The sequence below is a fragment of the Haliotis cracherodii genome, unplaced genomic scaffold (assembly GCF_022045235.1).
Source record: "Haliotis cracherodii isolate W230 unplaced genomic scaffold, xgHalCrac1.p SCAF_25, whole genome shotgun sequence".
Classification (NCBI taxonomy): domain Eukaryota; kingdom Metazoa; phylum Mollusca; class Gastropoda; order Lepetellida; family Haliotidae; genus Haliotis; species Haliotis cracherodii.
This window is the reverse complement of record NW_027266281.1, coordinates 2216703-2231522: the sequence shown is the minus strand read 5'-3', so window position 1 is coordinate 2231522 and position 14820 is coordinate 2216703. Positions and strand designations below refer to the sequence as shown.

The window sequence follows — 14820 nt, the reverse complement described above, 5'->3', positions numbered from 1 at the left end:
ACTGCATTTATTATGTTGTTTGCTTAGTATTTGCAACATAATTCTCTCAGAGGTCTGGATACCACTATTGTAGACGGTGGGCTCCTTCTGGTAATGAAAAAAGTCTCTTGTCATTGGTTAGCTAGGGAATGTCAATGGTGGCATGGTAGTGAGATACTTATATACATACCTGGTACTCTCTGTATTCTCTTGTCGCCAATCGCGAATGTTCCTCCGATCTCGGGTTAAACCCAGCCACAGCAACACTACACTAAGGGTTGTTCAGTTGCCCTGAAGACAGAAAATGCAATGTAAAAGAGTCGGTAGAAATGTCACCTTTGGGATCAGTCATTTTCCTGCATACGAAGTTTCTTCGGTCATTCGTTTTTTAAAACCTGGTGAGCAGTCAGCTCGCAAAAGCCTAAGAACCTGCTGGAGATCATTTTCGTTAAAAACTCTAGCTAACAGTCAGTCTGAACGGACATCATGGCGTCATAGTGTTTCTAGAGGTGAATGCTGCATTAAACAAGATACAAGCACTGCCAATATGTTCAAGTTCAACTGGGCGGTGTCAAGTCAGAGATTTCATGTTTGCCTTTATTGTCAATGTTGTTCCCAGCCTCCATAAACTAAGACATCCAGCGTCCCAATGAAGAATGCGGTCCAAACTCCTGGGGCAAACACAGGACACAGTACAACTGATAACAATGATACATTGAAAGAAATTAAATATGATAAAGTGAAACGGGTAAAGCATGACAAAGTAAAACGGATAAAACATAAAAGTGAAACGAATAAAGCATGACATAGTGAAACGGATAAAGCATAATATATTGAAGCGGATAAAACATAACATTGTGAAATGGATAAAGCATGATATAGCGACACGGGTAGGCATAACATAGTGGAATGGATATGCATGACGATGAAATGGATAAAACATGACTTAATGAAACGGATAAAACATGACAACGTGAAGCTGATAAATTATGACACTAAGGAATAGCCAAGGGAACACATGAAACATCACACAGTCCTAGTGATAAAACATAATACATTTTCAGCATGTTTTTCGTTAGTTCAAATTCCAATTTCCCCAAACTGTGTAGATCACCATGTCACGGCATACTTCCCTGTTTTGTGTTGCTCTGGTATAACATGACTTACAAGCTGACTTTTTGTCAGAACAACACCCCCTTTAATGCATTAATGTGTTTGCAGCATAGTTTGCAAATGTTTCACCGATACAATAATTATAGATTAAAATTTTTCAGTTGAAATCAAATTATCAAAGGCATACTAACGTGAATTTTAAATTTTTGTATTAAGTCTTATAGTTTCGCCTGGTGAAAAAAGCAAACGTTCAATATATCAACGCAATTACAGAAAATATCATCCTTGTTGGACATAAAAAAAACTGCTTTGAAATGTCAACATTTTTTTCAAAATATCAAAATGCTGAAGCTCAAAGTCATCGTAATGTTTTGTCTTTGGTGGGAATAGGAATGACTATTGTTTATCCTGCGTAAACGACCAGGACCAGTCAAACCAGTGGTGAACACCGACAGCATCGATTCATGCCACAGACTAAATGTTGTACCCACTGACATTTGATCATCTTTCACAACAAACATCGGGAGTAAAGGACCTATACTTATAAACCGTGCAAGGAAAATATACTAGACTTTTTCATGGAGACAGAAATAAGAATTCTGCATATGTGGAACTTGCTGTTAGCGACAGAAGGGGTTCACATGATATCGAACAAAACAAATAAAGCTTCCCACTTATCATGAAGACAGCACACTGGGATGATAGAATCCACACACTTGGACTTAGGAACATCCTGGGGGAAATGGTATATGGAGTGGCTAATTCCAGCGACACGATCTATGCAGATTACGTCGAGATACTCCTGTTAATAAAGTAGGGAAGCTGTGGAGTATGTGAAGAGAGACAGTGAGATGAGAGCTCGTCAAGAGACTCCAGAGAGGACTACAGCAAACAGACGAGACAGAAGGGGTACACATGGAGAGACGGTGAGATGAGAGCTCGTCAAGAGACTCCAGAGAGAACTACAGCAAACAGACGAGACAGAAGGGGTACACATGGAGAGACGGGGAGATGAGAGCTTGTCAAGAGACTCCAGAGAGAACTACAGCAAACAGTCGAGACAGAAGGGGTACACATGGAGAGACGCTGAGATGAGAGCTTGTCAAGAGACTCCAGAGAGAACTACAGCAAACAGATGAGACAGAAGGGGTACACATGGAGAGACGGGGAGATGAGAGCTCGTCAAGAAGCTCCAGGGAGAACTACAGCAAACAGACGAGACAGAAGGGGTACACATGGAGAGACGGTGAGATGAGAGCTCGTCAAGAGACTCCAGAGAGAACTACAGCAAACAGATGAGACAGAAGGGGTACACATGGAGAGACGGGGAGATGAGAGCTTGTCAAGAGACTCCAGAGAGAACTACAGCAAACAGACGAGACAGGAGGGGAAAACATGGAGAGACGGTGAGATGAGAGCTCGCCAAGAGACTCCAGAGAGAACTACCGCAAACAGACGAGACAGAAGGGATAGCCAGGACATCAGAACACAAGGACATGAACGGAAAGGTTCACACACAAAACTCCTGAGTTTCTGGGACAGGAAAGAAACCCGCCAGAGGTGAGACGAGACTGAGCGTGATCGTAGGATGCCTCAGATAGATCGGACAGACTTTATTGATGATTGTAAATATGAGAATAGAACGTCGTTCTTTGCGAATGTATCGGGAATGATGTCGGTACCTCTCCGTTTACATAAACCCATTCTACTTTACCAGCATAACATAAACATGGATGAAAGATATGGACATAAGTGTATAGTGCCAGGATTCAAAATTTGGATCAACGAAGCTGAAAAAATTTCGTACTTTGGTAGACTTTTGTGACGATGGTCATATGAGGATTGGGAGAGACATGTATGGCAGAATCTGATTTTATAGAGCAAAATGATGTCCTTGCATGTCTCTAAGGACACGTGTTACGGGTTCCTTCTCGACAATTTCAACCTGACATATATTTTGGATGGATATATTTTTGAATAATTTGTAAGAGCTTACTAGATTTGTGTAGTATACTGAATATGATGGTGAGTGTGGTGGATAATGTGTTTGGCATGTGCCTCTCCGTGAAGACATAAGAAATATGTGTTCGGCAACCCATACCTGCTGTTGCAGGCAACTATGCTTGTCGTAAGAAGCGACTAACGGGATCGGAATTTGGTTGATGCATGTCATCGTGTCCCAATTGCGTTGATCGATGATTGTCATGTCACTCACTGGATGGTCTGGTCCAATAAATTGGCCTCTAAATCCACGAACATAGAATCTTCATGTGCTGGAAATTTTCTATTCAGGCTATGAATCCAAACGCACAAAGAACCATGGGGTGTTGTTGACCTATGATTCAGCCACCAAATCCACACACACAGAGAACCATGGGGTGCTGGGGACCAAGTATACAGCTCATAAATCCACACACAAACAGAGAACCATGGGGTGCTGCGGACCAAGTATACAGCTCATAAATCCACACACACACACACAGAACCATGGGGTGCTGGGGACCAAGTATACAGCTCATAAATCCACACACACACACACAGAACCATGGGGTGCTGCGGACCAAGTATACAGCTCATAAATCCACACACACACACAGAACCATGGGGTGCTGGGGACCAAGTATACAGCTCATAAATCCACACACACACAGAGAACCATGGGGTGCTGGGGACCAAGTATACAGCTCATAAATCCACACACACACACAGAACCATGGGGTGCTGCGGACCAAGTATACAGCTCATAAATCCACACACACACACAGAACCATGGGGTGCTGGGGACCAAGTATACAGCTCATAAATCCACACACACACACAGAACCATGGGGTGCTGGGGACCAAGTATACAGCTCATAAATCCACACACACAGAGAACCATGGGGTGCTGCGGACCAAGTATACAGCTCATAAATCCACACACACACAGAACCATGGGGTGCTGCGGACCAAGTATACAGCTCATAAATCCACACACACACACAGAACCATGGGGTGCTGCTGACCAAGTATACAGCTCATAAATCCACACACACACACAGAACCATGGGGTGCTGCGGACCAAGTATACAGCTCATAAATCCACACACACACACAGAACCATGGGGTGCTGCGGACCAAGTATACAGCTCATGAATCCACACACACAGAGAACCATGGGGTGCTGCGGACCAAGTATACAGCTCATGAATCCACACACACAGAGAACCATGGGGTGCTGGGGACCAAGTATACAGCTCATGAATCCACACACACACAGAACCATGGGGTGCTGCGGACCAAGTATACAGCTCATGAATCCACACACACAGAGAACCATGGGGTGCTGGGGACCAAGTATACAGCTCATGAATCCACACACACACAGAACCATGGGGTGCTGCGGACCAAGTATACAGCTCATGAATCCACACACACACAGAACCATGGGGTGCTGCGGACCAAGTATACAGCTCATAAATCCACACACACACAGAGAACCATGGGGTGCTGCGGACCAAGTATACAGCTCATGAATCCACACACACAGAGAACCATGGGGTGCTGGGGACCAAGTATACAGCTCATAAATCCACACACACACACACAGAACCATGGGGTGCTGCGGACCAAGTATACAGCTCATAAATCCACACACACACACACAGAACCATGGGGTGCTGCGGACCAAGTATACAGCTCATAAATCCACACACACACACAGAACCATGGGGTGCTGCGGACCAAGTATACAGCTCATAAATCCACACACACACAGAGAACCATGGGGTGCTGGGGACCAAGTATACAGCTCATAAATCCACACACACAGAGAACCATGGGGTGCTGGGGACCAAGTATACAGCTCATAAATCCACACACACACACAGAACCATGGGGTGCTGGGGACCAAGTATACAGCTCATAAATCCACACACACAGAAACATGGGGTGCTGGGGACCAAGTATACAGCTCATAAATCCACACACACACAGAGAACCATGGGGTGCTGCGGACCAAGTATACAGCTCATAAATCCACACACACACAGAGAACCATGGGGTGCTGCGGACCAAGTATACAGCTCATAAATCCACACACACAGAGAACCATGGGGTGCTTGGGACCAAGTATACAGCTCATAAATCCACACACACACAGAGAACCATGGGGTGCTGGGGACCAAGTATACAGCTCATAAATCCACACACACACAGAGAACCATGGGGTGCTGGGGACCAAGTATACAGCTCATAAATCCACACACACACAGAGAACCATGGGGTGCTGCGGACCAAGTATACAGCTCATAAATCCACACACACACACAGAAACATGGGGTGCTGCGGACCAAGTATACAGCTCATAAATCCACACACACACAGAACCATGGGGTGCTGCGGACCATGTATACAGCTCATAAATCCACACACACACAGAACCATGGGGTGCTGCGGACCAAGTATACAGCTCATAAATCCACACACACACAGAACCATGGGGTGCAGGGGACCCATACAGCGTACGCAGTCACTCAAAGAGGCTGGGATGGGGTGATGGGGACCACACTGGTACTTACACTCAACGATAATGTTGCCATCCTTCTCATCAGTTCCAGCCACATTGGAGGCGGTACATGTGTAGTTGTTGGCGTGCTCTGGTTGCAATCTGGTGAACGTGAGTGTCGCGGCCCTGACATGAATCGGAGGCTTTACTTCAACGTGTTCTTCAATGGTGAAGACTCTCACTACCTTAATTAAACAAAGTAATATGCACTTTCGTGTTAATGGATTTTGACTCTCATGTTCAGTCATGCAATGCTTGACTAGTTCAAGATTAAATGTGCTCTAGCCCCGACGAACATGTTCTCGAAAACATGGAGTTGGTTCAATACACAGAACATTCTTACACCTGAATACTCGATGACCTGGACCTACAATGAAGGTCGCTAAAAACCTATCAATTAAATGCCATACCATTACACGTGTAAGGTTTTCACAAAGGTTTGCATAAAAGGGTCCTCCAGAGACAATGTCAAATTACTTTACGAATGACCTTCATTGCGATCTTGGCCTTATACGTAATTCACTAACAACCTGATCCGATCGTGGCCTGCTCTGAGGAAGACACATACCAAATTTCATTGATATGGAGTAAATCCTGCGTTAAAGCTTAAATAAAGTTTTCCTCGGGCAATGACAGTTAGGAGGATCTTGATCCTTTTCAAAAACATTTCACAGTGGTATAAAGGAAATATATACTCTGCAAAAGAAGAAAGACACAAACACTAACACCATAAATATGTAACAGGTGTGGTGCCGACATCCATACACAATTAATTTTTAAAAATGAATTCGTCACTTTTGCATGGATTGGGATTCATTTGTGTGCATTTTGGCCGACTTGCATTATCGGTTGCGACGTCAGTGGTGTCAAGGTCACAGAGTATCGCAACAACTACGTTGGAGTCAAGTTTGGTTTAGTTACTAGTCACGTTTCATGCTTCGCCGTGCGGATGGTAGACGTTGTGTTTACAGGCAACGAAGGGAACATTATGCATGAAACTGCATACAGGAACCAGACAGATTTGGTGGTGGTAGTGTAATGGTGTGGGCGTCAATCTCCTACACTGGCGGAACACATTTGGTGCAAGTTCTGGGGAATTTAACGCACAACACAGATGATATTCTTCAGCCACTCGTTCTTCCCATTATGCAACAAGTGAACGTCATTTTCCAACAAGACAACGCACTATTTTACACGGGAAGACTGACAACAGGCTTTTTGAGGAATCACAACATACAGGTCCTGCCATGGCCCTCCAGGTCTCCAGACTTAAACCTAAACGAACATATATGGGATGCACTGCACGAACGTCTGCAAGCACATCAGCAGCAACTACAGAACCCCCGACAGTTGGCACAAGCACTGCTGGCAGAGTGGCTGAACATTCCCCCAGGCAATAACTCGGTATCTGTTTGCTTCCATGGCCGATGATGCCAGTCAGATAAAACTCTAATGATGGCCACACAAGATAATGAGAACAGATAACCTTCACCTTGAAAATCTGTGTGTCATATGGAACCTGAGACAATGACAATGGTACCTGCCTATTTTGAACAAATGGATTACCATCTTTTGATGATATATAAAATAAACATCTGAAATCATTTTTGCGTTTCATTTTTTGCAGAGTATATATAATATGATCCAAGTCCGGGATAAAAAAACTTGAAAAAACCTTAAAGCTTGTTCATTTGCAAAGGCGTGCTTTAATATTCTGAGACAATAACAACACCATCAAGCTAACAACAGGTTTACACTTTTCAACATGATGTTGGAGTACTTGACTCCCCACTAACAACAACTTAACAACTGTATGACTCACCGGACTGTCGGAAATGGGGCTGTGGGAGCCCTTGACTCTCCATGTGACCATCGGGGCTGGGTCGCTCTTTGCAACACACACAAGCTCCACAGCATTGCCCTCTCGCTCAGTCTTGTTAATGATAGGCTCAATAATAGGCGGCACTGTAAAGAGAACAGCACACGTTGATATCCTGTGACCAAAGTTAAATCAACACGGATAATGTGGGAATTAAAGCGACAATACCCTTTCCATATCTAATAAAAAATCTCTGCATAAAGCACAGTCGATTGTACAATTCCGACTATATCATGAGCATGTGTTTATGAATCACTATCAAATGGTAATGATACCAGGTGTTCGCGAAAAAAGTGTATCCTGTTCCAGCGGTGGCACCCGTCACAAACACATGCATAGGCAAGTCAATTGTTTACCTAAAAAATACGGGAACATATGGTACAAGTCAAAATTGAAAATTGGAATTGCACGGACATCTTTTTTGTCACTGATGCGTCAAATATGGAAATGTCCTCCACATGTCTACAATACAACTTTTTGAAAGGTTCACTGAGACCTTGAATGTTGTAACCTTGATTAAACAACTCCTGAGCAAGACTCTTTTGAAGCTCTTTGAAATCCTGGTAGAAAGAGCATGTTCGATTGTATCTCAAAAGCTGCGAAATGTAAACACTAAAGGCTGGAGCTGCTGGAAAATTGCTCGACATGAAGGGAAAGTTGACTATTGGAAAGTTGAAGTCATCCCTTTTATCATACGGTCTTGTGGAAGTGTTTTGTCACTCTGAATCTTTATGCATAGATCTAAAAATGAAACTGATGAGTCGGTCACACGGGTCTCCTTTATTTTTCTAGTTCAGGTGGGTAAGTCAGTGGAAAGGAATTGGCTATTTGATTGTTATTGAACGACATCAGATCATCAATATATCTGAAGCTTTAGTTAAACATCTTGGCCAAATTACCTTGTTTTGACTTTGCCAATCAAAACAGAAATTCCGATTCATTTGCATAAAGAAACAGATCCGCAAGAAGGGGAGCACAATTGGTGCCCATGGGGATGCCTGTATCTTGCCTCAATGTCTTACCCCAAAACTTTACATCGATGTTATCAATGAGGAAGTCAAGCATTTCACATATTGCTTTCTCAGTAAACTTCAGATGGCATTTGCTTTCATTTTTCACAAATTGTCCTTGACCTCTGAATATACATACGTAACTGTATCTGTGTTCACCACGTTTTGTAACAAAGGCCCCATGGATCAAGGAATAGAGTATTTCCTTAAGTTTGTCATGTGGGATAGTGGTGTACAAAGCTGAAAAATCAACTGTTTTGGCAGAATGAAACTTCTTTTCTGAGATTGTTAAAAGAATCCACGTGGCATTAATTCCACTTGTCTCAAATACTGTCTGTGAATATAAAGAAAGTCCTTCCTTGATTGTATTAAGGATGATGGTTGGTCTTTGAGACAGGGCTTTGTTGGTGTACATGCCAGACATAAACAAATAATGAGGACATGGGTTTGTCCATACGCTACCCAGACTCTAACAGTTCACATGGCATAAACAAAACCCGCATAGTTTGCCTGACGTACGTGTTTCCCAATTTTAACACTCACTAATGGTGTCGATGAAGACAGACTTGGACACATTTCCTCCTTGGTTACGGGCGACACAGGAGTACGTCCCCTCATCGGTGTTCCGGAGGTGATCGATCACCAGCATCCCTCGGGTCCCATTCACATCATTTGTGATGCTCACCTTGTATCTTTCTCCCGATAGAACCATCTTGTCCTGGAACAGAGGAGGCAGGGTTGAGGTCAGGGACAGATTATATCTACATGATTTATGTCCGTCATCTTGCATCTCTCCCCCGACAGGGCTGTGTTGTCCTGTAATGAGTCCAGGATTAGGCACCATCTAATACTGATATAATAATTTAATGTGTTTTGTCACACTTCATATCCTGTCTGTAAAGACTTAATCAATTTGCTGACGCACAGCGATATTGCTCATAACCTCTACGATGCACAATATTCTTACCTCTGTGTGAATGCATATGATTTCGTATATTACAAATGGCATGGTTCTGCCCACATTTCTGCTTCATCATATTATAGCATACAATCTGATAACGTTTTGCATGCTCTGACAAACACGACATTTAGACTTCACAATTCAAGATACAACCAACTCCGTATGTACACGGGCGAATGGGATCCCAAACACAAGTACCTCACCTTCTGGAAGATTAATGATGGGTACGGATTGCCTTTTGCGCTGCAAGTCATCACAAACTTGGTGCCGACAATGGGATCACTCACAATAGCGGGGACTTCCAGAGACAGTGGGGCTGGAATATAGAAGCAAGTTAAATCACTAAGACTCTGCTGAGTTGTGTTTTAAACCACAGAGGACCAGCTGGTTAATCTTCAGAGGGGGATGGAAGAGGAACAGGATGCAAATCCTAGGACAACTTTTCAGGACATTTATCCTGTCCAGCACGTATTTCTGTATCTAAATAATATACAAATAATCAACAAATAACATGGTAAAAGGAAAACAAGAAATTCAGGTTTGGAGTCTGGTCTCCATATTAATCAGTCGGGAAAGGGAGAAACATGTTTTTTTTCTTCTAGAAGAAAAGTTCTGGACAGTTTGTGACATGTTTCTCGCAGGTCAAAACATTAATTAAAGCATGATAGTTCATGATACGAAAATACTTAAGTGCAGATATAATGGAAATCATGATGATGACACAAACACAGAGAACGTATGAAATAGTTCATCATCTTTACAAACAAATTAAGAATGGACGCAATAATCTCCACAGTGCGTCCTATTGGACGCAAAAGGGTGACGTTGTTGAAATGATTACAACAATTTATCTATTATTTCTGTTCTCATAAGGAATACAGTCACTGTCTGTACAGGCTACCGTTTTCGATGTAATAAACGTCCAGGGAGTCTAGTCCCCAAACTAGAAATAGGCTAAGGGGCTCTTATTAGAATTTCATTTTGGTGAAAGTTAAAAGATAAATTTCGTGGTTTATGCTGACAGCCTGAAATGTTTATATACGACAGATATGCCCCGAGAAACGCAAATCACTGCAACATTATGTATCAAAGCAGTCCTTATTGTCCATAACCTGTAGAATGATCATAATGCATCATACAGCCACGAGAAACGCCAATCACTGCAACATTATGTATCAGGTTTCAACTCACGGTGGACCAGTGTCTTGGCAGAGATTTTTGCCTTGGCTCCATAGCCCACGCTGTTGCGAGCCCTGACCCTGATGTTGTATTTAACCATGGCTCCAAGATAATCGATGATGACCTGAGTCTGCAATTCCTCAGAGTTTGAGTCTGACGAACACAGAACACCATTAGACTGATAAAACATGACAGGGTTAACCAACACTGCATTAGAATTAAATGAAACTATGTCTGTGGAAAAGAGGAACAAAATATTTTTCTTTGTTTGGGGCTTAACCCTATCTTCATAGAATTAATAAAGTTTCACTTTCTGACAGGTACCCTACTTTTGATCTTGTCCTTAACATCGTCTTCAGCGTAATACAAAATCATGTAGTTTAAACCTCATCTTAAGGCTTCACCCTATCTTAATGGAATTAATAAACTTTTTTACTTACTGACAGGTACCCGTCTTTTGATCTTGTTCTTAACATCGTCTTGAGCGTAATACACAATCATGTAGTCAATGATGGGAGGCCCACCAGTTTCTTGACTTTTAGTAATCAGCAGACGGATGCTTCTGCGGGTCACCATATCAACTGAAATACTCGGGGCCGATGGCTTCACTGAAATTGTAACAGGATCATCAACTAAATGGACAATGAGTCGGCAATGTCAAAAGAATTGGGGGCTAGGATTTATGCTAGAGGCAGAATACAGTCTCGCTTGCTGCTTTTAGAACCTGAATTTTCTACTGAACAATTTTGTTCACAAATTATTTTCTCAGGATATGCAGTATGTCATGTGAACAATTGAGTTAGGTGTGTAAAACCTGAGCCAAAATTACATTTTCCAGCATTTTCTGAAAAAAAGCCTTTTTTAAATAAATTCAAAAAATACAATCAAGTCTGTTTGAGCTTATTGCACCAACCAGCCTGCGTCAAGATGATGTCCTTTTCGGACACGCCAAGGTTGTTCTCAGCAACACACGTGAACTTCCCAAATATGGTGTTTTCATTTTCAACATTCACCGAAACCTGAAGGATAAACAATACAATGATGATAGGGGGAGGGGGGAGGAGAGGGGTGGTCTTGAGCTAAACAACTTATAACAAAACATACGTTTTCACAAAAGCTTTGATGTCCTGTAATTGATTCTATTTGAGCAACACTTAAAACAAATATTTCTTTATTCACTTTCAGGAGCACATTAACTGTTTCTGAAAACATGGATATTTGTGTTCACATATACTGCACGCATTGTGCAAAATACAGCTTGGCAGCTTTAGATACAACCCGATAAGAATCAGGTGGAATATTCTCTCACTTCTCATTTGTAAAAGAGAAACCTATCATTGTGATCGGCATTGGACGGAAATCATAGACAGACGCTGCTGTTTCCCATGTCTGCTGTGGACCTGGGGACAATGCAACGAGGAGACAAGGCATTCCCATTCAAATACCTCCAGAATGCTGATCGTCTGATCATATCTCCGCAACGATCTGATATTAAAGATGGGACCATCAGTGATGATGGCGTCGTTGTATTTCCAAATGATGACAGCGGGAGGCACAGCATTTGCAACACACTTGATCTCCGACTTGTGGTTTACCCAGCCATAGGTTGACGAGTACAGGGTGTCCGCAAAGTTAGGCTTGACTTAAACAAACACGTAGGACATTAGGACATTGGGGTAAGAACATACATGTTCACATAAACCTGGGACACTGAATTTAATATGGAATTCCGTCCAGATTCCTGGGGCAAACGCAGTGAAACCTGACACAGTGAACAGATAAATCATGACACAATGAAGAGATAAATCATGACACAATGAAACAGATAAATCATGGTATTGTGAAACAGATATATCATGGTATTGTGAAACAGATATATCATGGTATTGTGAAACAGATATATCATGGTATTGTGAAACAGATAAATCATGGTATTGTGAAACAGATATATCATGGTATTGTGAAACAGATATATCATGATATTGTGAAACAGATAAATCATGGTATTGTGAAACAGATATATCATGGTATTGTGAAACAGATATATCATGATATAGTGATCGGACAAAACATGATAAAGTGAAGCTGATGACTTTTGACACAGTGGAAATTCACTTATTCAAACTGATAACACATGACACGAAACAGTTTCAGCAAGATTTTCATTTAAAAAAATCCAGGCTTCCCCCAAACACAACGATAACAGATCACCTGACCACGGATTATTTTTTTTGTTTATGTTGGTATAACATGACTTGCATGCTGACTTTGTGTACTTATTAATGCATTAATATGTCTGCCACATGGTTAGCAAATGTTTCACCAATCCGACCAGAATAGATTAAACTCGTTCCATCGAAACCCTTGTCCAAAGTAATTGAACATTAAATAATTAAAACAGATGCATGCTTACTTGAATTTGGATAATAAATATAAAGTCTTATATTTTCTCTTGGCAAAGAAAACAAATGCAAAATATACTAACTCAACTCAAATATCATCCTTGTTGGCCAGAAAAATACTGCCTTAAAAGTTTCAGCATTTTGTTCGTTTCAATTATTACTTTATTCTCAAAATATAAAGCCTCAAGGCTATCATAAAGTGACACCAACGTTTAACATGCATCAAAAATCCAAACACTCGAAATTATTTCAGGAATTGTTTAAATAAAATAGTTGCTGAAGATATGGAGTATTGATATCAAGGGGCATAATAATTATCACTTACATTGAACAGGTGGTGTTGTGAAGAGTTTACTTGTTGGCATGGAGACGCCGATGGCGTTTATAGCAGTGATCTGCAGTTCGTAGGCGGAGTTGGGTATCAGTTCTGTAAGTCTGACCTCAGTCTTATTGCCCTGGCTTATACTCAGAGTTTTCCTGTCGCCAACCACTGTCTTCACCTTCTCGGGATTACCGTCGTACAGCTCCACCTGTACACAAACATTAGATCCATGAAATTGACAAGGAATGTAAAATGTACTGCGATAGACCGCTTCCGTTTCTTTAGTACAAACAGCCTCACTCTCACAATCTCACTCACACTCACACTCACACTCACACTCAATCACAATCTCAATCTCACACTCACTCTCACAATCACTCTCACTCTCACACTCACACTTACTCTCACTCTAACACTCACTCTCACACCCACACTCACACTCACTCTCACTCTCACACTCACACTCACTCTCACTCTCACTCTCACTCACACTCACTCTCACTCTAACTCTTACTCTCACACTCACTCCACACTCACTCCACACTCACTCTCACTCTCATACTCACTCTCACTCACACACTCACTGTCACTCTCACTCTCACACGCACATTCACTCTCACTCTCACACGCACACGCACACTCACACTCACACTCACTCTCACACTCACTCTCACTCACACACTCACTCTCACACGCACACTCACACTTGCACTCACACACTCACACTCACACTCACACTCACACTCATTCTCACACTCACACTCACTCTCACACTCACACTCATTCTCACACTCACACTCACTCTCACACTCACACTCACTCTCACTCTCACTCTCACTCACACTCACACACTCACTCTCACACTCACACTCATTCTCACACTCACACTCATTCTCACACTCACACTCACTCTCACACTCACACTCACTCTCACTCTCACACTCACTCTCACACTCACACTCACTCTCACTCTCACTCTCACTCCACACTCACTTTCACTCTCACACTCACTCTCACACTCACTCTCACTCACACTCACTCTCACTCTAACTCTTACTCTCACACTCACTCCACACTCACTCCACACTCACTCTCACTCTCATACTCACTCTCACTCACACACTCACTGTCACTCTCACTCTCACACGAACATTCACTCTCACTCTCACACGCACACGCACACTCACACTCACACTCACTCTCACACTCACTCTCACTCACACTCACTCTCAAACGCACACTCACACTTGCACTCACACACTCACACTCACACTCACACTCACACTCATTCTCACACTCACACTCACTCTCACACTCACACTCATTCTCACACTCACTCTCACTCACACTCACACACTCACTCTCACACTCACACTCATTCTCACACTCACACTCATTCTCACACTCACACTCACTCTCACACTCACAC

General features: G+C 42.4%; 1 protein-coding gene across 1 annotated transcript in view; it reads right to left on the bottom strand.

The window, feature by feature from the left end:
• Positions 1-20: 20 nt before the first annotated feature.
• Positions 21-14820, bottom strand: part of LOC139472739 (neural cell adhesion molecule 2-like) — a 72281-nt gene continuing 57481 nt past the window's right edge. The window contains exons 15-24 of the mRNA XM_071255199.1: positions 13395-13599; positions 12113-12309; positions 11581-11686; positions 11108-11275; positions 10680-10820; positions 9692-9804; positions 9071-9245; positions 7461-7603; positions 5652-5823; positions 21-270 (exon numbers count right to left, since the gene is read on the bottom strand). Coding sequence (XP_071111300.1) covers positions 251-270; positions 5652-5823; positions 7461-7603; positions 9071-9245; positions 9692-9804; positions 10680-10820; positions 11108-11275; positions 11581-11686; positions 12113-12309; positions 13395-13599 — 1440 coding nt within the window. The 3' untranslated portion in view covers positions 21-250. The remainder of the gene's footprint in view (positions 271-5651; positions 5824-7460; positions 7604-9070; positions 9246-9691; positions 9805-10679; positions 10821-11107; positions 11276-11580; positions 11687-12112; positions 12310-13394; positions 13600-14820) is intronic.